Here is a 23,569-nt window from a genome sequence, read left to right as displayed (position 1 = left end):
AAAACCTCATATCCAGACCTTTCAAGACATGATGGCCATTGCTAACCCCACTTTTGAAGATACCATGGCCGCAGAAACAGGTTTTAATGATGTAAATCTATGGTTAGAATGGATGAAATATAATGCTAATAAACATAATAGAACTGCATGTTATGTGTGTGGCGGTGCCCGGCCTCACCTGGGTACCGTGCCTTTAATCCTACCAGTAGATATAGAAGAATGTGTTTTAAGCCTTTTTGCCTATCACTATAATTTTAACAGGTCCATATGTATTGCATGGACAAAGGAGTATCCTCTCCTAACCCAGGATGTCAAACCCCCAGATGGTATTACCGTGTATAAAGGTAATTACACTTGTTATGCTAATTACGATGGAATAGGTAAATTCTTGGGTAACTTCTCCAAGGGGTATTGTGCTACCTACAGAAATGTCTCTATGGACTTGTTGCAGTTTCACACCAGGTCATTAGGGGATATTTACTGGTTGTGTGGGGATTTACAGCTAAGATCCAGAATGGACAAACAGTGGTGGGGGGAGTGTACTTTGGCTAAAGCTATTATGCCTATACATATCATCTCGGACACACACCTCGTCACCCATGGGTCCAAACACACTAAGGTTAAGCGTGACGCCCCAGTGAAAGGAAGTTTTGATCCTCATGTGTATATTGATGCCATTGGAGTGCCTAGGGGGGTGCCCAATGAGTTTAAAGCAAGGGATGAAGTTGCCGCAGGATTTGAATCAATTTTTACCATAGTTACCGCAAACAAGAATTTAAATTGGATAAATTACATTTATTATAATCAACAGCGTTTTGTTAATTATACCAGAGACGCCCTCCAGGGGTTGGCCGAACAGCTGCAGGCCACATCCCAAATGGCTTTCCAGAATAGAATGGCCCTAGATATGATCTTAGCCGAAAAAGGAGGGGTTTGTAAAATTTTGCCCGACACCATGACATGTTGTACCTATATCCCAGAAAACACAGGCCCTAATGGTAAAGTTACATTAGCCATAGAAAAATTAAATGACCTGTCTGAAGAGTTAAAAAGGAATTCTGGGATAAAAGATCCCTGGGAAAGATGGTTTGGTTGGATGACAGGATGGCAAAAGGCTTTAATGCAGATTGGTATGGCTATACTAATTTTCCTTTTTATTTTTGCTCTTCTCTTTTGTTGTATCCTCCCATGTGTGAGAAAATCCCTCATGAAGACTGTTGACCAAGCGGCACCCACTTTTACCCATCTCGAAGTTGATGACCAAGATTTCCAAGACGTCAACTCACCCTGTCTGCCGCTGCAAACAATCCCTTTTGTTGATAAAGTGCAGGAATTCTAGGAAGGGACTAGCTTAGGGACAGCATCTGTCAGTGAATGGTAAAGGCCCCGTGTGGAGAAGTGGTGGGTTAGCTGCCATGGGACACCCATGGGTGTGAAGTGTTCGAGAGCCATACTGATGGATGAGTTAGCCTATTAGGGTCAGCTCTAGGGACAGACTTGCACTTTGCATTAACACCTAGCTAGCGGCCACGGGGTTTCTGTGCCTTTGGGTTAACACGTCTTCTGATACTAACATAATAAAGTTTTATCTCTTAGAATCTAACATTTCATAGGGGGGACTGATGTGGGATTATTAAAATCTTTTATTGTACTTGTATTGAATTATTGTACTAACTCCATTTTAATAATATACTCTGACTTCTTCCTCCATTTTGTCCTCCTAACCTGACTTCTTCCTCCATTTTGTCCTCCTAACCTGACGTCTTCAATCCTCCATTTTGTCCTCATGACTTAACTCGTTCATTTTAAAACTACCTTACGTGACTGAACTTCTCAACCCAATTAGTACAGTAGACAAAGACTGTGTTTCCTGCAAGGACAAGTACCAGGAGGTGCTGGCTACTCCTTAAGACTTGCCGGCTACTCCTTAGGACTTGTAAAATAGTATAGTTTGAAGGCCACGAGAACACAGTAGTAATGAAATGTTCTATTCATAAGAGACCTTGCACCTGGACATGAAGCTTGATATCATTGACCGTGTAAAATGACGCTCAGGACCCCCTTATCCCCACCCGTGTCCAGAATAATCCCACCTCCGGTGGGTGGACACGGGACTAACCTCTTAATTTTTTGAACCAATAGGTAAGACACTAACCCCGACACTTAACAATTAATCCAATTGATGATGTTTATTTGCTGATATTCTAATAATCAATGATGACGCAAAATGCCTCTTAAAAGGGCCTGCGCGCCCGCTTTTTCTTCACTTGCCAATAAACTTTCTCGAAGTTATTTTAACCTGAACCTTGTGTGTCAGACTTAATTACTTCAGCGTATATACGCAATTTAATTTTATTGATTTGGACAGGAACAGATAGACATTTAAACATTTTGGTTTACTTTTAAAAAGTACCATAACACTACCAGTAGTGTACAGCAGTAAAATGCAAGGTGTCCATGTATGTGACAAAATACCCAGTTAGTGTCCCATGGGTTTGGCAAGCACCTTCATTTCTTCTTAGACAAGGATGTGTGTTGTATGGCTTAGTTGCAGGTAGTATATTGTATAGTTGCAGTGTAGTATATTTCTTTAACCCCTTAAGGACACATGACATGTGTGACATGTCATGATTCCCTTTTATTCCAGAAGTTTGGTCCTTAAGGGGTTAAACTTCTGAAGATAAGACCATACCCAGTGACTCCAGATCACATATCAAATTAATAGAGATGAAGTTATGGGGGGCTGGAGAAAGTTGGTATTCTTTTACCCCTTCATTATGGCATTTGTGTACACACTATTCTGAAGGTATGATCCAATACCACAGAATCATGTAAATACGATTTAACCAATCGCGGTTGATATATGTTTGCAATTTGTACCCCTTTTGCGATGTAAGCCTCTGTAAGAAACTGAGCCGGTGTCATTTCAGCACTGACTCAATGGGTGTTCTGCCATTGTATGGGCTGGTGAGGGGATCTAATGAAGCATAGCTCCCCTCCTTGTCCATACGGTAAGCAAGAGAGGGGACAACAAGAAAAAAAAAAACTTTTACATAATATTTACGTTGTGTGGGGAGACTAAATAGACACAACCTCCCTAGATTCCCTACCCCACAGACACCGTCAATTTCCACAAATCTTGCCTAATAAAATGGAAAAATACTTTTAACCATACTTTCCAGGACATCCAAACCATTTAGATTTTTGGTAGTGAATTGGCTTATGTCCTGTAATGATTAGAATCAACCTAAGAGAAGAGAACGCTACATTCAACAAGAGTATTAAATCAGGGGCAAATCTTTACCTTGGCTAAATACGGAGAAGGCAGTCTTTAAACCCAAAATGGTGTGGTTTTCATCAAGCCTCCGCAATTAAAAGGATCATTGCTAAATGCTTAATGTCTGCAATACCAGTATTATGATCTCTCTAAATTACTTTTTAAATTACAGTTTTGTTAGTTTTTTTTTTTTGTTGTTGATTAATTGGGAAAGAAAAGGGAAGCAGAGACACAGAATGGAAATATTGTGAAAGCAAACTGTTAAATGTGGTGGGCATGGTCTGATTGTTCACATTGTCACTTTGTTTCAGAAGCGGAGGACGGCAGGTCTATCAATCATTTCTAATTTACATTTCCCCAGAGCGGCTGCTGTCATAGCTCAATCTACTAAAAACAGTACTTGACCTATTTGTTCCAGACGTTTTTCCCTGATGCTTTTTGCTGTAAAAGCTCGCCTGGGACACTGAATTCCTTTTAAAGTAATATCTAATCGACAAAGTTAACAATTCTTACAAGCCTATTATGGAGTACTGTGCTTAATCACTGGACGACACCTCATTACTACCGCTATCCAACATGCAGAGGAGGAGTGTCTTCTTCAAAGAATTAATTGACTGTGCACAGGCTTTATTACAAAACAGGGACACAAGGCAAGCATGAGTATGATATGTAAACGATTTAGATTTTCTTTATTGCAAGCATTACAATGCCAAGTACTTCCTGTCTGCTATGGAAAGGGTCAAAAGAGCCTTGCATGGCTGACTTGGGGGTGTTAAGTCATTGATCAATGCATTGATCTACTTCATGCAGTCTGGGGGTTTCTAATCAGACAGAACCAGGGCATGTACATATCCCAGCCTGACAGATTAGCGGGAGTTACACTAGCAGGCATTTTAGTAAGACTGTAGGGAAGCGTGTACACTCAAACATGACTTTCTTAATTCCATTTTTTCCCCCATTTATAGTTCGGCATTCAAATTGGATGGAGTGCACTTTAGACAGCTTAAAATATTCCTATACAGTTTACTATCCAAATCACTAGTGACTGTATGGACATTTCAACTTTAGCTTACACTTTTACGTTTTCAGCATACAATTAAAAATTTAAAGGGACACTATAGTCACCTGAACAACTTTAGCCTAATGAAGCAGTTTTGGTGTATAGAACATGACCCTGCAGCCTCACTGCTCAATCCTCTGCCATTTAGGAGTTAAACCCCTTTGTTTATGAACCCTAGTCACACCTCCCTGCATGTGACTTGCACAGCCTTCCATAAACACTTCCTGTAAAGAGAGCCCTATTTAGGCTTTCTTTATTGCAAGTTCTGTTTAATTAAGATTTTCTTATCCCCTGCTATGTTAATAGCTTGCTAGACCCTGCAAGAGCCTCCTGTATGCGATTAAAGTTCAATTTAGAGATTGAGATACAATTATTTAAGGTAAATTACATCTGTTTGAAAGTGAAACCAGTTTTTTTTCATGCAGGCTCTGTCAGTCATAGCCAGGGGAGGTGTGGCTAGGGCTGCATTAACAGAAACAAAGTGATTTAACTCCTAAATGACAGTGAATTGAGCAGTGACATTGCAGGGGAATGATCTATACGCTAAAACTGCTTTATTTAGCGAAAGTAATTTAGGTGACTATAGTGTTCCTTTAAAGTAGGGCAGCTGTAGGGAAATATTAATGTGTCAGTGACAAAGCTAATATTTTTTATTCCACGTAGAACTATTAAAGCAATATTTTACACTATACAAGCCTTTCAACGTAGTAAGTACAAACAAGTTTACTATGCAAACACAAAATGGTGATAACATTTTCAAATATTTAATGCTCACTTAAGCAGGATCTTTTTCCAGCAGGACTGGCCCCTCCAGAACACAAGTTGTCCCCACGATGGATAAGTTCCAGTTCCAAATTTGTTCTGTAAACCAATGGAAAAATATCAGAAAATCTAGTCAAGCCCTGCATCAATAATTTTAAAGTTGAAACACGAACATTTACACACGTTTATACTTACACATACAGAAGTCTATTGAGCGCTAGGTCTTTAGTTGCTTTTTTTTATGTTTTAGATTATAAATGTAATTTTTTTCATTTCTGCATCACAGTATCCAGTATACACAATACACTAATGGATCATAGAACATACGGATGTCCTTTTTCTTGTTACAAAAGATGTTATGCATACATGGCTCAGAATTTTAAGACCTATACTCAGCAGATAGGGTTGCCAGAAGTTACCATCATAATTTTATGATGGTAACGTAAAGGAATACTGCTTGCTCTATGTCAGCTTTAGATGATGTTTATTTTGTCACACCGTCATTGTTTCAAGAAAACGTGCTGGATCAAACATGGTAAATCAGGAAATACTGGATGCAGTTGACGTCATGTAAACCTTTCAATATCCGTAAAAAAAACCTCTTGCTGAATGGGATTTGACAATGCTTGTGGCCAAGTATTTTAAAACTTATGTCAGCAGCATTTTCTTCTGACGTTTTTCAGAGATATTTTTAAATGCTTCAAAAAAAAAAAAAAAAAAATAAGAAGGCTTTAAAGTGTATTAACATCACTGGGTTTCTGCAGCTAATGCCACCCATTTCTGGAATGTTTTAATCCGCTCTACCATTCGAGGTGACGAAAAAAAAAAAAAAAGCAATTTCAAATTGATAATGCTGCTGCGCACAGCTCCATCTGGTTTCTGCTGATAAGGGCATCTGTCTGACGGGAATTTTCCTTTCCTCGGGCGATTTGCAATGCTCAAACAAAACTTCCACCAGTAGAGGAACAAATGGCAGGGATTGCAGGCATGTGTGAAAAACATGGTGTGCATATACATATCATGTTCTACATATAAGCATCAGAGATCGTGTATGTTTTCTAAGTATGCATGAAAATGACATTTGCAAGTATTCTATAACTTTCTGTAAAATACATGGCATGCATGAGATTTTATATTTTAATACAAACTTTTTTCAAAACATTGGTTATGAAAGACGGCAGCAGCTATAACAAGACCAAATGCAATCAATGGTTTGGTTGATTAGTGATATTTAAAATACTGAGAGATTAAGGAACCCTAACCAAATAATATCAAATACTAAAGTCACTGAAAGAAGCAGTGCAGAGTCTCTTTCAAACTTGCAGGGGTTTTCATATCTAGCATATTTATTTCAAAGCCAAGAACAGACATTCCACACAGTATTACCAACCATTTAGCTTTCATTAATAAGAGTATTATTTAACCGAATCACTAAACAGCTACACTGGATCTGATTAATTCAAGACTAGAACCACCATTCTAGACACAAATGGACATTACTGGACAATAAATACAGCTGCCATCTGGATCATTAACTATCTGGCAGCTTTACACTTAAACTATGTATTGATCTCTTCATTTATTGGTTCCCAAAATAAATCCCTAGGTTCTACTAAGAATAGCAGCAACAAGGAAGTTTATTGGATACATCAGCCACTCAAAGGAACATGCACATGAGCAATGTGTCAGCAAAACAAGGAATAGAAGACACATGAGTAACAACAGGTCAGTGGCAGATCCGGAGGGAGTTGGGGGGTGGGGCAATTGTCATCCCCCTCTCCCTCCGAGAAACGAGTACAGCGCTTCCTTGCCTCGCCTCCGGCTCTCCCCTTCAGGGCTAGCATTATCCAAGCGCCAGCCCTGCTCTGTGCCTTCATGAACCGGAGGGGAGATCAGAGATGATCTTATTGGCCCACAGGCACATTGCTGGCAGCTGGCAGGGAAGGGAGAGAGGACCCGGGAGAGCTCCGCCTGCAGCTTTGCCGGGTCTCCTCTCACGAGGTCTGAGTGTTGCTGCGGTTACCACAGCAATGCTCCGAATCTCGCAAGAGTGAACTCTAGACGCAGGATCTGCAGGCTACAGTTCACTCCCAAATGACCGCCAGGGATTCTCCACCGGACCACCACGGATTGATAAATGTCCACCCTCCCTTAACAAAGGTAAGAAGGGAGGGGGGGGGGGGGGAGGGGGGGAATAAAACTGAATAAAAAATAAATACATGTTATTTGTTCCCACCTGCCCCCCCAAAAACACAATACCCACTCACAGACAGCACTCCTCATTGCAAACCCCACACTCACTGACCCATTAAACACACACACAGCCCTCCCATACACTCACTACATTACACACATACTACCCTCCCATACACTCACTGCATCGCATCACACACACACACACACACACACACACTACCCTCCCATACACTCACTGCATCGCATCACACACACACACACACACACACACACACACACACACACACACACACACACACACACACACACACACACACACACACACACACACACACACACACACACACACACACACACACACAACCCTCCCATACACTCACTGCATCGCATCACACTACCCTCCCATACACTCACTGCATCGCACTACCCTCCCATACACTCACTGCATCGCAACACACACACAGGATTGGTTTTATCAATAACCATGTGAGCATGTAATCATACATTATTTTAGACCCATGTTAGATGGAATTCAGCTGATGCTCTCCGCCAATGAATTCCATGCAAAATTGTGAACAACTGATGTCACACACAAAAATAGGAACTTTTGCATTAGTTATACCTGAAGAGGTATCCAGACTGAGGGTGCCTGGGAGACCCAGGTGAGTGTCAAACGATTTAATGGTACGACTCTTACAAGCGAGACAGAACCAAGGGACTACTGGCACCATAAACACTACACCACACAGTAGTGGTTATAGTTACCTGACTGACCCTTTAATGGGAAATTAAGTTTGCAGACGACTAGTGTACTAGGTTTAACCACAAAGCAGTTGATGCATGTCTAAAAATTACATTTAAAAAAATCAAACAAGAATATTGACCTACCGAGCCACAGAATACATGAAAAGAAAGTCATTGTCCGGTGACCCTACAGTTTTGCTGTAGTCTGTGTACTTCTTCTCTGTAGCACCTCTTATGTCTTTCATCACAGTCTCCATTTCTTTGCTTAAATTGGTTTCAGACTAAAAAGCCAAAAAGAGCCAATAATTAATCATTAATTAATAGTTAATCATGGATTTTATAAAGTCTGAGAATCATAGGAAATGTAGTGCAGAGGCATTCAGGAATCACCCGTTGGGATAAAAGGAAATATAAATGGAAACACTGAAATGGGAAATGGTGTTATGAAATTATTATTTATTTATTTTTTAAATTGTAACCGACAAACTATGGATAATAAGCTCCTCTCCATGTAAGCTATAAAAGGTATGTGGTATAATAAGCTGAAGGGATATAGTTACAGTTATTGTATAGAAGTCATTTATGTCCGTGTTTTTCACAAAACGCATTTAAAAGACACTTAAAATGTTAGGGCAAAATATCCATAGTTGGGGAAAACCTGTTTCATGCAAATCGCTTTAAAGCAAAGAAATAGCCACTTTACTGCTTGCAGTGACCACCTGTGTGAGGTGGTCATGGGGTGCAGGGAAAGGCCAGTTTTACTTACCTGAATCTCACTTAAGCCTCTGTCGTCTTCTCTGGTGCTTCATCTGCCAGGAGCGAACGACAGGTTGTACTCTCACGCACATGCGAGAGTACAACACTGATTTCTATGGACAATGCCACAAGACAGCAGGATCCTGCATAGACTAAGCTTTTTCCCCTCAGCTGTCACAAGTGACCGCCGAGTGCTTGAAAAAGCGCAACAGTGGTTACTACACCTTCCTGTCAAGCGTAGGAAAAACACAAAAGATAAAGTAGTCCCTACCTTATATCTTTTAATGGTGTTAGAATTTTAAGTTTCCAATAGTCTTTATGAAATGCTACTTTTTTTTTTTCTTAAAGTGCTAGGAATCATGAGAGTATATGAATACAACTATATTATATATAGTATTACATATTATAAAGGTACTGAATTATTTATAAAGTGTCAGTAAATCTTTTCAGCTCTGGATGTATTTGTGAACTACAACTGTCGCACAGATTAAAAAATAAAATAAAAAAGATGCTCTAAATGCTGTTCTATGTTTACCTATTTACATTTAAAACACATGAATATATCAATTTGTAGAACATTCTATTTTTGGATTATGGTTCTGCAGCATTTGCAAATCCCATTTGCCTCATCCTTCACAGTACATGCCCCATACTTACTTTATTGTGCCTTACGGCATTAATGAATATTTGATATCTGGAAAAACACACCATACACTTGAGAGCAAGCAATAGCCAGCTATTAATCTAACACTTGTATATGTGTCACTGGACTACACGATACACTTAACAGCCAGGAAATGGCAATTCAGGTTTCTTGACAGATTCCACTAAATATTTGGCCAAAAATTTTTTTAAAGTGGACCTGGTACCTAAAAAAAAAAAATTACTTTTACGAAATTCAGCACTGAAACAGCATATGTGCTGTGCCAACGACATGAAGGGGTTAAAAATATTAACTCAAGAGATTGGGTGACATGCCCATTTTATGTATTAATTTGCCTCAATTAAATCCCAGGTCTGTTCCTATGACATAGATTGCCTCTGTATCCCTCCTGTCTGGTAGTTGTTACAGCTAGATACTCAGTTCTATTTTAAAGGAATTATGGGATATGAAAGATGGTGTGGAGAGGTGAGTGAGTTGAGGGAAGTAATACGGATCCTTTGGTCTTACACTGATGCTTACTGGGAAAGTTCCCAGCTGCTCTTGTAGCTCTTCCACCTCTATGATGAGCTCCCGCATGCTTTTATTGCAGTGACTGTGACTCAGCCAGGGGCATCGTTCCCCATTGTTGGTTGGAAAGCAAGGAAGGACGCTGTTTGCAAACTGCCTGCAGAGAGGACACTTGAATTCTCCCTTGTCAACGGAAAAGCCTGGCAGAACTTGATCATTCTACACGTAAAGGAATAAAAATGGTTATCAGCAAAATGTTAAAGCGAATTGTGTATATAAATGTTAGATATTAAATATAGAAAGCAACACAGCGGCTGTCAACCTTGACAACACACTACTTTGTGGAAACAAAGAAACAATGAGATTTATCCTTAAGTAAAATGCTACTTATTTTAGATTATTGTGATCTAAAATAAAAAGTCTGAAGGTTGTTGGAATGGGATCTTCGTGACTAGCAGTTGCAGATATATCTGCTTTCAATATGAGAATATTGTAAACTTTATGGTGCAAGTAGTCTTAAGGCACTGTCAACTTGTTTTTTGTCAAACAGTGAGTGGTTTAACAAAAAGTATGGACTCTCTGCTACTTCGGAGATAATATGGACGTTTCAAATTTTCATTTTTGCACTATGGGCTCAAATCTATTAAAGTTTGGGCAGTGACACAGGTCTGCCAGAGCTGGAAAAGTGGTTCTCAACCCATTCTTCCATTCATATTTTGTGCTTATCCTTATTTGAAAAGACCTGTAAAATGCCAACATCTGGCCTGTGGCCAATATACTCCCTAGTATCTCAAAGCTTATCAGTACTCTCCAAATGAACCACTTTTAAATAAAATCAATAATGAGACCACTGAAATAAGGTGTAGTAGTGGATATGGTGCTTAGGGCATCCATTTAACCCCTTAAGGACCAAACTTCTGGAATAAAAGGGAATCATGACATGTCACACATGTCATGTGTCCTTAAGGGGTTAAACTATGGGCCAATGTACATAAATGCAATGTCTCTCCTATCATACCTGAATAGCTATTACCTTTACAGTTTCTCTACTCTAAAGAACCATTGTCTAAGAGAAGACACACACAATATGACTGTGTAAAGTCAGGTATACAAAATGGAAACATCAAACAATGTTAGAGATTTGTTATGTTTGCCAATATTTTAATAATAATTGGACTGACCCGTAAGGATTCCATATAGGACTTATGACAATCTATATGAAGGGTATGGCCACATGTTTGCACATAAACTCCACCTTCCCAGCCTATAGACACAGACTGCAGGCAGGAACTCTATAGAGAGAGGGGGAAAAAAAGCAAAAAAACAACACAAATGAGTGCTTCACAACTACCAATTGTAATTTACTTTACAATATGCACTAAGCACAGGTGAAGACGTGTGTCTGATCAGTGTTACTGCTTTGGAAACAAAAGATCTAATTATACATTTTGCTCAGAATAAGAGACGGGCAAAACCCTAGACATTACAGTCACTCAGGGATTTGCCTTTTCAGTAGGTTAGGTAATCTACGCACAGAAATCATATCTGGAATTGGTACAGTCTTTGTCCCCATCACTACTGAGCACTTTTGGATTGAAACAAAAATTAGCATAACAATTATTTGAAGCAAGGGGTACATGGCTACCATATCCAATTATAGATAACCCGGATCTGAAATGTTGGTATAAAAGAAAAAATGCCCCCTTTTCTAAAATACAGTAAATGACAAAATATAAAATTAAAAATGATCAAATACCTTGCTTTTAGGTATTTATAAAGGGACCCTGAAGGCATTACTAGCAGTGCACAACAGGGGGAGAGTCAGCGCTAAATAACACAAATATTTGGGCAGCAACCCAAAAAAGGGGAATTTCTCTTAAACCCTTAGGAACAAGATGCAAGAACAGAAAAAGGAGGTGAGGGTTGCATCAAAAAGTCTCGTAGTAGTAAATATACAATTGGAAACAGACCAATTAGTCTAGGTGATTATACATAAAACAAATTGGTTAGCCTCACTAAAATAACTGTGTAATCCTCAAGAGCTGATCCGTCCGAATAATAAAATATTCGTCTAAAAGTCTCACTAATATAACAGGATAAAATAGGGGTACTGTCCTCAGGAGTTGATCCGTCCGAATGGTTAAAATATCCGTATATGTGGAGAGACAAGGGGAGATTCGACAAACAGCCGATCGTGTAATATGCCAAAATCCAAGGGTAAAATAAATAAAAAAAAAAGCAGGTACTTAACTCACAGGGGTTTATTCCATGTTGATGAAGCCCTGTGTTGGCGAAACACATTAATGGTTTTTACTTGTGTAATTTAACAATAAAAGTTTTTTGGTTACTTAAAGCTGTACCAATTTTTTTTTATTGCGATTCATATGCACCTTTTTTAATTTTTATTGCTGGCATTTTTACGTATCCTGTACTCAAAAAACTCCTAGGTGGGGATCATCCCACCAACGCTACTACAATAGAGCAGTATCTTCTGCTCTATACTTGTGAGTATAATTTTATACCGCATTTCTTATAAATTGAGAGCACTATTGTTATCTTTTAAATGTATCTCGGAGCTTTGGATATTCAGACCGGATTGACTGACACCTCTCCACTGTATCCCATAGCGGGGATTGTTCCGCTTAACACCCTTCACCTCAGAGCTGGTTTAAGCTCTTTTAAATGTGAGTTAACTACCTGCTTTTTATTTATTTTACCCTTGGATTTCGGCATATTACACTATCGGCTGTTTCTCGTATCTCCCCTTGTCTCTCCACATATATGGATATTTTAACCATCCGGACGGATCAACTCCTGAGGACAGTATCCCTATTTTATCCTGTTATATTAGTGAGACTTTGATACAAATATTTTATTATCCGGACGGATCAATTCCTTAAGGATTACACCATTATTTTAGTGAGACTATTTTATTTTCTGTATAATCACCTAGACCAATTGGTCTGTTTCCAATGGTATATTTAGTACTACGAGACTTTTTGGCGCATCCCTCCCCTCCTCTTTGTTACTACTAGCAGTGCAGCTTACTAAAAAAAATGCAAGAAAATTTAAAAAGAAAGTTGCCGTTTGAGCATAATATTTTAAATTGCTGTAGCAATCTTTATTAATCTCAGGACTACTAATGTAATGCTAACAAATAAAATGGTAGAGTCCATTCACTCCTTCAACCCCCTTCCTGATTGTAGCAGTTCTATCACCCAGTGAAACTTCCTGTACGGTTTGAAAGCAGGGGTAAGCTTCAATTTTTACAAAATTTACATTCATTATATCAGTGACTAGTGCCTTCTGGCAGAGACATCTCTTCCTTTACAGGCTGGTATACATACCTAGCATAAATAAGGGTTTATGGACTAGATTTTATACTGAAAAATACATGAAAATAAAACCTTTTACACTATTTTATTTTGGTGGGGTTAAAAAGCAACACCGTAAGCATCAAAACAACTTCACCCTAACAAATGAGTTTTGGTGGGTAGAACATGCCCCTGCAGTCTCACTTCTCTGCCAGAGAGTTAGAAGTTAACTACTTAAGGGTTTTGTTCCACTTTAATTTAAAGGAACACTATAGGGTCAAGAGCACAAGCATGTATTCCTGACCTTATTCCTGCTTCCAATACATGAAATTCAAGAAGTGAATGTTCACTTGTCTCCTACTAGATCCCACCTCTTGACAGGTACCATTGTAACAACATAATTAAGGTTAATCATTTCACCTGTCAGTGGTTTTAATGTTGTGGCTAATCTGTGTGTGTGTTTATGTATATATACAAGATTCTATTGGTTTGGCCTGGTCACTTCATTGAAGTACATATCAGCAAAAGCTGAAAAGATTTGCTGAAGCAAAATTCTGAAATTCTTCAAGAAAAGAAAACAACTTATTTTGACTTTTAAACATTTGCTAAGGAAAGTACAATTTTATGAAACGCACACACAGCGCATTAAAAAAGGTGGTAATATGCACCTTGGGCTGGCCCTTTAAAGTTGCAAGCAAAGGATATGTGTTCTTACAAGGGGAATAATCACAGATCAAGAAAGCTGCAAATTCCAACGTACTATTACATGTTTATCAGCATTGTTAACATTTCATGTAGTCAAAGATCTACAAGGAGATGTTTGTTAATTATTCATGCTGCAGGCAGCTGTGAACCAGGACTTAAGACGCACAGGATCCTTCAACCATAGGCTCAGTTTGCAGGTTTAGGATTACTGTTTAGAAATCGATACACGGATAACAAAATCCACACGTAATGTTGTATATGTTACTCATAGTCCGACAATTCCATTTGTCACATTCAAGAAAGAAAGAAAGAAAAAACACATCTGGGACGCAAACAATCAATTTTCCTGTGACAGGAGAGGGTAAATTCATATATTAAAAGATTACATGCTTTCCTTGAAGGCAAAGAAGAAGAAAAAACAGCAACCAGTGAATGATTTTGGGGCTAGGGGCCAGGGAGGCCTTTTCTAAAGCATGAGAGAAACAGAGCTTGCCCATACATTTGATGAATTATCCAGAATACTCAAATTGTGAGTTTTGTTTCAGCCAATTGTAATTTATTGGAGTTTCTACACTTTCCAACAAGACTAGAGTATATACAGGCATTACCAGTGGTGTACAGTGATAGAGTACAGTTAGCAATCAATAAACATATAAATAAAGAGAAAGGGAGAAGGAAAAGGAGGTTAAAAAAAAAAAAAAACAAGAGGGGGGCCGGGGCCTGACCGCCATGCTGACCGGAGAAAGAAAAAGAGCAAGTCCTCACGCGTGATGTGTAAACAGGGATTTCCTCATCCCTCCCAAGCACCATTAGATCCAAGTAACCCATTGAAATAAAAGGGCAGAGAGTGGAAGAGACGGAGCAAAAGTCTTACTAAACAACCCATATCATATAGAAGGAACCCATGGTTACATATGAAGAGGGTAATTTTTTCAAATTATTTGGTAATATCCAATGTAAAAAGCAGCCTAGCCATAGATGGGACATATTCGGACCTCCAGCACCTGGCCAGATTCTGCTCAACAGTTGAGAAAATGTGAGAACATAATCTCAGATAGGACAGAGTAGGTGCAAATGGGCCAATGCTTGGAGAGGGGGTGATTGCCGTTTGTACAACTGCAGAGATACGTTAGAAGGCAGAATGCCATAATTGGAGTATTTTAGGGCAGTCCTAGGAAAAAGTCTGCCTTTAAGTGCAGCTGAGTGGCATAGGTTAATGTCAGAGTCTGGCAGGGACTAATTCCTACAGAAAGTGACTGATTTGTAAATATTTGCAGTCCCATTAAATGATACCATATGATTGAGATAAATCCTGAAATTAAAACAACCTTATTATGTAGGTCACCTAAATTATGAGGTATTTTGGAAGTAAAAGGATAACCATACCCATTACTGCTCTGGTCGCACTGGTGTTCAAAACAGAGGAAGAAAAATGGCAAAAATCATAAATTAAAGCAAAGAACAGTACAGATATGTAGAAATTCTGAAAGGCACATTTTAGAAGAGAATTTTCAAACTGACATTTCTTTTGATTCATTCGACAACCACATTAGGTTTTCAAGAGATGAAAAAGCAATACTCACATCCTTAAAGTAGCGCTGCAATATGGAGAGTTTCACATCGTGGACCGCTGCACATGTGCCATCTTGGTAGATCTGCTCTCCTTCAGAGGTTGGAAGTTTCTTTGGTTCAGAATTTTTTCGCCGATGTCCCAATACTATAAAAAGGCAAAATTAAGAAAGAAAGAAAACAAAACAAAAACAAATACCATGACATTAGTGGCAAAATTCTATGTATGGGTTGCAATTTGTAAATACAAATTACATTATAAGTGGTACTTAAAAAGGTACACCCAAATCAACATAACAACTACAGTTCATTGTGGTGCTTTTGGTGCCAGCAGTGCCCTAGCAATCAGCTGATCCCACTGCAGGGCTTAGCTCAGGAGGGCGGACGCAAGTTCCTGCTTAGGGGCCTTACGCTCTCAAGTGTTAGTAGTGAATACGGGGAGCGGCATCAAGCAGACTCAAGGTAAGCAATCAAACTGTTCGAAACCATGTAACTAATCATGGGTGAGGGGGGCAAGCTAGTTAGGGTGTTTGGAGCTTTCCTTTAATGATTAAAGTGAATAAGCTGCAGTAAGGAACGTCTGCTCTGGTCCGTCACACATACAAAAAGAATTTAAACTTAAATTCTTCCTCCACTCCCTTCTGCATAACACTGAATACTCCCAGTGCAAGTCCAGAAAGGATGACTAAATAAATGTTAAATGAAATAAGGTGCTAAAGAAAAATATATCCGGTAATCTGACAAAATCCTTGAAGTATTGATCTAAAGATGTACCTTTAATAGAATTTCTTTAAGGATACCAATGTCAAAACAGATCTGTGTAAAACTGTGTAAAACTGAAATGGAAGGACTTCCTGGACCAATGAAAGCAAATGATAGCATACATTTACCAATGTAAGCCATCCCTGTGCTAGAAGCGGATTTAAAGTACAGAAAACCACAGTGACTGAACTTACCAGACGTAGCTTGTAAAAGAACAACGAGCCCTATGGGACGATCCTCGGTAGAAGGACCACTCTGCCCACAAATCACGCAGTCACATACAGGTTCCGAAACTTGCAGTTCAGATGCAGATATCTCCATGGCAACATCACTTTCTGGGGATTCTATTTAAACAATATTTGGAGAGACTTCAGATTTAAAATTGTAATACTTGTAAAGAAACAAAAGCTACACATTAAATACATTATTACAATATATCCCCTTAAAAGATCTAACGACAGCAGGAAATGTCCATCTTTTGGGCATTAGAAAGTGTAGACCTCTGCTGAGGTGGCATTACATTTTACAGCTACATTTTTAAGGAAAAGGTTAGCTTGACACCATAGATGTCCCTCATCCACCCATTGCTGTGAATGCTTAATGCAGAGATTGTGTAAACCTTCAAAGGTGCAGCTGCTACAAAGAAAATAATCTCAAATGTTTTGTTTTTTTCTTTAAAGATTAAATGAAAAGCAAAACGCAATCGGCATAGAGTTAATATCTGCTAAAAACATTGCAAATAAATATTACAGTATACTGAAAATTGTTACAATCTAAAAACAGATTAAGCCCCACTGTAAAAGAAGAAAAACATGATTAAAATAAGTCTTAGAATTGAATAGTTTAAACCTACGATGACTAATGGGGTGAGAAATGGATTCAAATTAATGCAAATAAACTTGAAATAATACCATATAATAGATTCCGTAATGAATTTCAGAAAGTTATCTGGTGAATGAATATTAATATATTAAACAAGAGCCTGTTTAAGGAGATAAATGCATCCATGGCTGTCTAACCATCATGGAAAATGTACTTTCCAATATATGCAGTACTAAGGACAGCATTACTGCTTAATAATGTACAAGATCAATCTTAACGGGACACTATAGGACCCACACCACTTCATCTCATTGGTGGTCTGAGTGCAGTGTCCCTGTTATATTTACCCTGCAATATAAAACATTGCAGTATTTGAGAAACTTCAATTCTTCTAATAAAGGGCAAAGACTGCCTCCAGTGGCTGTCTACAGACAGCCACTAGAGGCGCTTGCTTAATTTGATCTTTGCATGAGGACGTCCAGATTGTTGAAAATTCCCATCATAACAGATATTTTGCTTAGAAAGACATCCAAGCAACTTCAAATGTATCAACTGAATACACCCAAACAATATGGCAGTGAATTCCACATAAAATTGTTAGACCCACTAACCACCAAAACCACTACAGCTTATTGTAGTTTTATGGTACTAGCAATTTGTCCCTGAAAACAAACTTTAAACCACGCAGGACAGATGTCATATCTGCCTAACCATTTACCAGGGTTGAATGGACACTATAGGCACACCCTGACCACTTCAGCTCATTGTCCCAAGTCCCTTAATCCTGTAAAGGTATTTAGCGCACTTTTTTTTATAAACAGCAATAATAACCTTTGAGGGTTAACTTCACCTCTAGTGGCTGTCTATGAGAGGGACTTCCAGGACATGCATATCACCATGCATATTAGGTCTCCTCCACCGGCTAATGGCAGCTGGGAGGAGCAGAGGTGGAGCCTAAACCAGTGGAGACAGACATTGGCGCTTTACTCTCGAAGTGACAAAAGGAGTTTTTAACCCCTTCTGCAAAATGAAGGGGGGGAGCGCGACTGAGTAAGGCACTAGGGAGCTATAGTGCCAGGAAAACAACTTTGTTTATCTGGCACTAGTTTCCCTTTAAATCCTTCTGTGACTTACCTTCACAAACCTTAATCGCCATCATCCAGCTGAGATACAATGTCAGGTAAAAAATAACTTGTGGAGTTTAGGTGATAAGGGTAAAGATCTGACAGAATTTAAAAAGATCAAAAAAAAATTAAAAAATCATTGATTCCATTTGGGATATTGGGATTTAAGGATACTTTTTCAGAGACCGGTTCCTCGCATGATAGCTGCTACAATAAGCGGTTTATTTAATTACCCCCAACTAGGGGGAAAAAAGGCAATATCTCCTCTCCTCAAACCTTTAAGGATGCTTCTTTTGTCTTTTATGATGAACAGTATGGAATGTCTTTGTTAAATCATCCTGTTTATATTAGAACAGTGAATACAATAGCGCTTTCTCAAATTATACCACAAGACTAAGTGTGGTATTTACATGCCAAATTTTATTTCCAGGCTTAATAAGTGGTCTCTGCTTGGAACGTGATGTGATCTAAACGGAAAGACTGAAAAATAGAAAAAAGGAGTAAGAGACTCCAACATATAATTTATTTTCACACAAGGGTGACTGCTCCATGACGCATTTAATGTGCATTGTATTATCTCCTGATAACAGTTCCAACCTTCGATAAAAATGGCTGTGCCTTTCACTAGATTTAGATAAATCCTTTGTTATTTTCAGCTCCATTCAGCAATACCTCATGTGGTGAGTGATTTCTCATCCACTTTTGGATGTAGTACACATAGAACATTACTTATTACACAAGGCCCTGTGCAAAAGCAATGAATACAGAGTAGCAACAAAGCTCATTACCTTGCTCGCCAATTGCAATGTGATTTGTGTGAAGATATACACATACACTGCCAAAGTAGGAAATAAACACATTTAAGGCAAACATGTGAAATTGTTTACAATCATGTAATGAAGCTCCAACTTAATCCATTAATATTTACAATGAGACTTAATAAAATAAAAACCTCAACAGCCCATGAGTTTTCCTCATTGACCACTCAAGGTATGGCATGGTATGCCAGCAAAGTCTTCGTGTTAGGTTGTTGAAGAGGCCTTGCAGGTTGGCGGTAACCCTCCTATTAAACAAATGAAATATGCACCACCTATGCAATGGTTAGCACTGTACTGTTCTCTTTGTACCTCACGGGGAGCTTGCCATCACAGTAAATTGTGTTTGAAATAGAATTAGTGAATTATTTTTTTTTTTAGTTCTTTCTCCTTTCTACTCATGGGCTTTTCCAATTTCAGTTAAGCCCATGCCATTAATGGAATACCTTGCTACATATCCACCAGGGTTGTCACGCAGTTTCTATATCCACCGGTCACAGAGCAACACCACACAGATTTCTACTACGTTCACTACAGTGAGTGATAAAGCATACCATTATTAGATAGTATATTTTACTACACAGTAATTTTGCACTATCAGCCTTACTGTGTCTATACCTTGAATAAAAAAAAAAAATAAAAAAATAAAAAAAATAAAAAATAAAAAGCAAAAACAAAACAACTTTTACAATAATCACTAGTCTTCATTGGAAACATTGCTGGGCGATGTGATATTTTTCATATTAGAAGCTAAGAAACAGATAAACAATAAAATATATTGCATTCAAATACAAGCTAAACATAAAAGGGCTACACCAAGCACCATGACCACTTTAGTGATTTGACGTGGTAATGTTTCAATTCTGTATATGCAGCGAGGCACCATGAAATGCTGCACATATGGAATTTAAGCTCCACCTCCATCAGTCATTGTGGCGTCATTAGCCAGCCTATAGCACGAGTTCCAGACTGGATAATGTGGTAATGGGGATACTAATCTCTAATATACTACGAAATCATCTGAGTGCAATACTTCTTTTTTAGAGGTGATGTATTTACTGCAAGGCTTCCCAAAATAAGCGGATTCTATTCTAATATATGGTCTATACATATGTGAGCTACATATTAACACGATCATTCTCTAGCACTCCAAGGGTTATTCATTGAGGAAATAAAACCTTAAATCTACAATTCCCATGAATGTGAGCTACAATCTATTTTTTTGTTTTGTGACTACGTGTTAATCCATCATCTTATGTGTTCTCTAGAAGAGAGGTCATGCCGCTTTCTAAAATGGACCTTACCATGCTAAATACAGTTTACACAATGTGCCCAGAGGCAATATTTTCGTTTTCCTAAACGTTTTATGTCAAGATAGTCCCTTAGCATCAAAGGAGCTATTAGCAGACTAATATATCTTTGCCCAGACCCAGCAAGTGTATTCTCTGAAGACCAGTAAAAACTAATTTATTTTTCTAACTGGTTCTGGTAAATGACAAGTGTTAGCAAATTTGTGTCACCTCCTCTAAAAAAAATGTTCTCACATTTTCCCTGCAGCAACCAAGCTGAAATAACCAAATAGAATCCTGCTGGTTAACAGCTTTGGTATGCAAGGAAAAAAAAAAGAATTACTACTCTTTGCTTTCTTACCACCAAGAAGGATTTTATGAAACAATATATTTTTGACAGTGTCAAAAACAAAAAGATAAATACACAGACCATTTAATAACAAAAAAAAAAAACACACCGATTCTAAACTCACTGCTATCTAGAGGACTAACAGATAAAGTGAGTGTCCCAGGGAACTCACATTCTAATTTTAGCGTATGATCTGATTTGTCTAAAGTCAGCAGAATCCAACATAACGCACTAACGCTAAACAACTGAACCATGTTACATCGAAAAGAAAACAGGATACGGTATGTTACCAACTCGGACCAGGTCAGCAACAAACAGTTTGCTTCACTGTCCTGTCCCCCGAGATCTGAACATCATTTCTACAAGAAACTTTAGCAAAATAATTTCTGGGTATCGCCAAGTGACAGTGGAACATCATGCTTGCATTAAAGAAAACCATTTTTTTTTATTATTTGCATACTATCCCAAAACCCTGTAAAAATTTAAACAGAGGTTTTTGTACCGCTACAACAGCCGTCAAAGTGTAAGCTCACCTGCCATGACAGGAAAAACCTCAAAAAATCGTTAGACAAAAAGGGATATTTTAAGAATCCTTACAAACTAACTCCACAATATTAGGTGAGTGGCTGCACTGTAACATGGGTAAGTAATACAAAAGCAAACACATAAAAAAGCCAATAATGCTAAAACTTTTACATGAAGACTATACGGATAAAAAAAATTCAGCAGAGAACCCAAGTGAGCATGGACAACATAGAACAGACCAGAGCTAGAAACTGGATATTTTAAGAATATCACAGAAAGGAGTAGTGCTAAGAATGAGGAGTGCCGTGTTTGGATGTTGGCCTCACAAACAGGCATAACCAGGGACAAACAAGGGCAGGGGTAGACCATCTTTGGCACTCCAGGCGTTGTGGACTATATCTCCCATAATGCTATTGCAGACATAATGCAGGTAAAGGATCAGGGGAGATGTAGTTCACAACATCTGGAGTGCCGAAGTTGCCTACTACTGGACTTAAAAAGTGTTTCATCACAGAAAAAGGGAATACAGTAAAAAGGACATCAGTTTTATCACATAGTCCCCAGATTTACTAGACAACTACCAAATACACTACCCACTGTATGTGTATGTCTATGTATATACATACATACATACATACATACGTCAGAGCACAAGCCATTTACATTCTATTACAATTCAGAAAACTACAAATATAGCCACACTGTAAATTAAAATACATAAACTAACCATGATCCTTTCATTAATCTTTGGAAATAGTGTGCACAAATTATTATGTCCACAAAATAGCTGGCATGGAACAACTTCCGATTAAGATTTAGTAAAAATATAAAAAGCTGAATCTATTATGCTGGCCAGCTAAGATATTCCTAATGGTTTTTTGTACGCCACAGACAGTTTTAGAACATTAAAATTATGCCAATATCCTAGGGCAAACATTCATAGTGTCTTTCTATGGATCTTCCTGCTTTATAGCTCCTTTGTGATAAATCTTAAGCTGTGATTATTATTAAATAGACATCCACTTATACGGTGATTGCCTAGATATATTATTTAGGCTTTAGCATGAATCACTGATGCAGAGGCTCAGCACACAACACTCTTAACATAGATATATGCTGACTACACAAAGTGACTCATTGCATCAAGTGTGATTCAGGTAAATATGCATGATAGAGACATTTTCACATTGTATCTGGCAAAACAAAAATGTATATAAAATCTGCTAGCCTTAGATCGTCAGATGTTTGAGAATTGTATATCTACCATGATGCTCAGACAGTGTACTCTACAAACTAGGTTAGGGTCAAGGGGAATCTAGTTCAGAAAACTCCTAAGTGTCAAGAGTATTGATTATAACTACATAGCATAAGAGGCTCAACTAAACCTATCCTTAATTGGCCAGGACGTGCATTCAGAAGGTTTTGTGTAACAGTGGCATTAACAGCTACTACCACTACTAATACAGACTATGCTTAGGCATAGAAAAAAAAGAGGGAAAGGAGACTGCGCCCCAGATGATAACTGAAAAGTTGTATACGTACACAAATCTCTTTAGGAACTATATAGACACAGTTGACCTCAAAGCTGGAACGCATAGTATTTCCACACTGATTGACGCCGCGTCACTTCCGGTGGAAACAGGAAATCTGCCACACCAGGAAGTCCTCTCTATTAATGGACTACCTAAATAAATGACAGATAAAGGGACCTTTTCCACACTTCTGAAGAAGCCTGTGACAGGCAAAACGCATTAAGTGGGACCCTTGAAGATACCTTACATTGTTTTGGATTATATTAGTATATATAATTATATAGTATATTATATAGTATATTTTAAAGTCATATACCTATTTATTTATTTTTCCACATTTTTTACTTCCTGGCTACATCATATCCCTAGGTGGGGATTATACCAGAGCAAGTTTCTGCTCTAGCAAATGTGAGTACTATACTTTTATTTTATTTTACTCTTCTAATTGATCGGTACATACTTCACCATTGGAGCTTTCTTCTGTTTTTTTATATACTCATTGCATATCGCATCATATTTGGAACACCGGAGACACCTGTTCCCATATATATCCTTAGACAGGGATTTTTCCGTCCAGGCGAAATACGGTAGAGCTCCCAGTTAGCTCTACCAAATGTGAGTGTAAATATATATAATTATTTTAGCACTTCACTTACGGAATATTTCATATTGCACTATTGTATTTCTCTCTCTGTTAAACCTGATTTACATTGTTTCATTGGGACTTTTGCTTTTTTATATAGTCTTTTATATTGATGTGTGCTTTGTTGACAGGTTTTATTTGTACTAATAAATAT

The 23,569-nt window shown here is 38.2% G+C and overlaps 1 protein-coding gene across 4 annotated transcripts in view; it reads right to left on the bottom strand.

The window, feature by feature from the left end:
• UBR3 (ubiquitin protein ligase E3 component n-recognin 3) overlaps positions 1 to 23,569 on the bottom strand; it is a 147,613-nt gene that overhangs the window by 40,900 nt on the left and 83,144 nt on the right. For 3 of the 4 annotated variants that reach the window (XM_063429709.1, XM_063429710.1, XM_063429712.1), the window contains 6 exons: positions 16,511 to 16,660; positions 15,569 to 15,702; positions 11,148 to 11,258; positions 9,967 to 10,185; positions 8,184 to 8,320; positions 5,113 to 5,198 (listed from right to left, as the gene is read on the bottom strand). In XM_063429709.1, coding sequence (XP_063285779.1) covers positions 5,113 to 5,198; positions 8,184 to 8,320; positions 9,967 to 10,185; positions 11,148 to 11,258; positions 15,569 to 15,702; positions 16,511 to 16,660 — 837 coding nt within the window. The remainder of the gene's footprint in view (positions 1 to 5,112; positions 5,199 to 8,183; positions 8,321 to 9,966; positions 10,186 to 11,147; positions 11,259 to 15,568; positions 15,703 to 16,510; positions 16,661 to 23,569) is intronic. The other variant, XM_063429711.1, reaches the window with a different exon arrangement.

This window comes from Pelobates fuscus, chromosome 8 (assembly GCF_036172605.1).
Source record: "Pelobates fuscus isolate aPelFus1 chromosome 8, aPelFus1.pri, whole genome shotgun sequence".
Taxonomy (NCBI): domain Eukaryota; kingdom Metazoa; phylum Chordata; class Amphibia; order Anura; family Pelobatidae; genus Pelobates; species Pelobates fuscus.
Note: the sequence above shows the minus strand (reverse complement) of the source record. Positions and strands in the feature narration are given on the sequence as shown.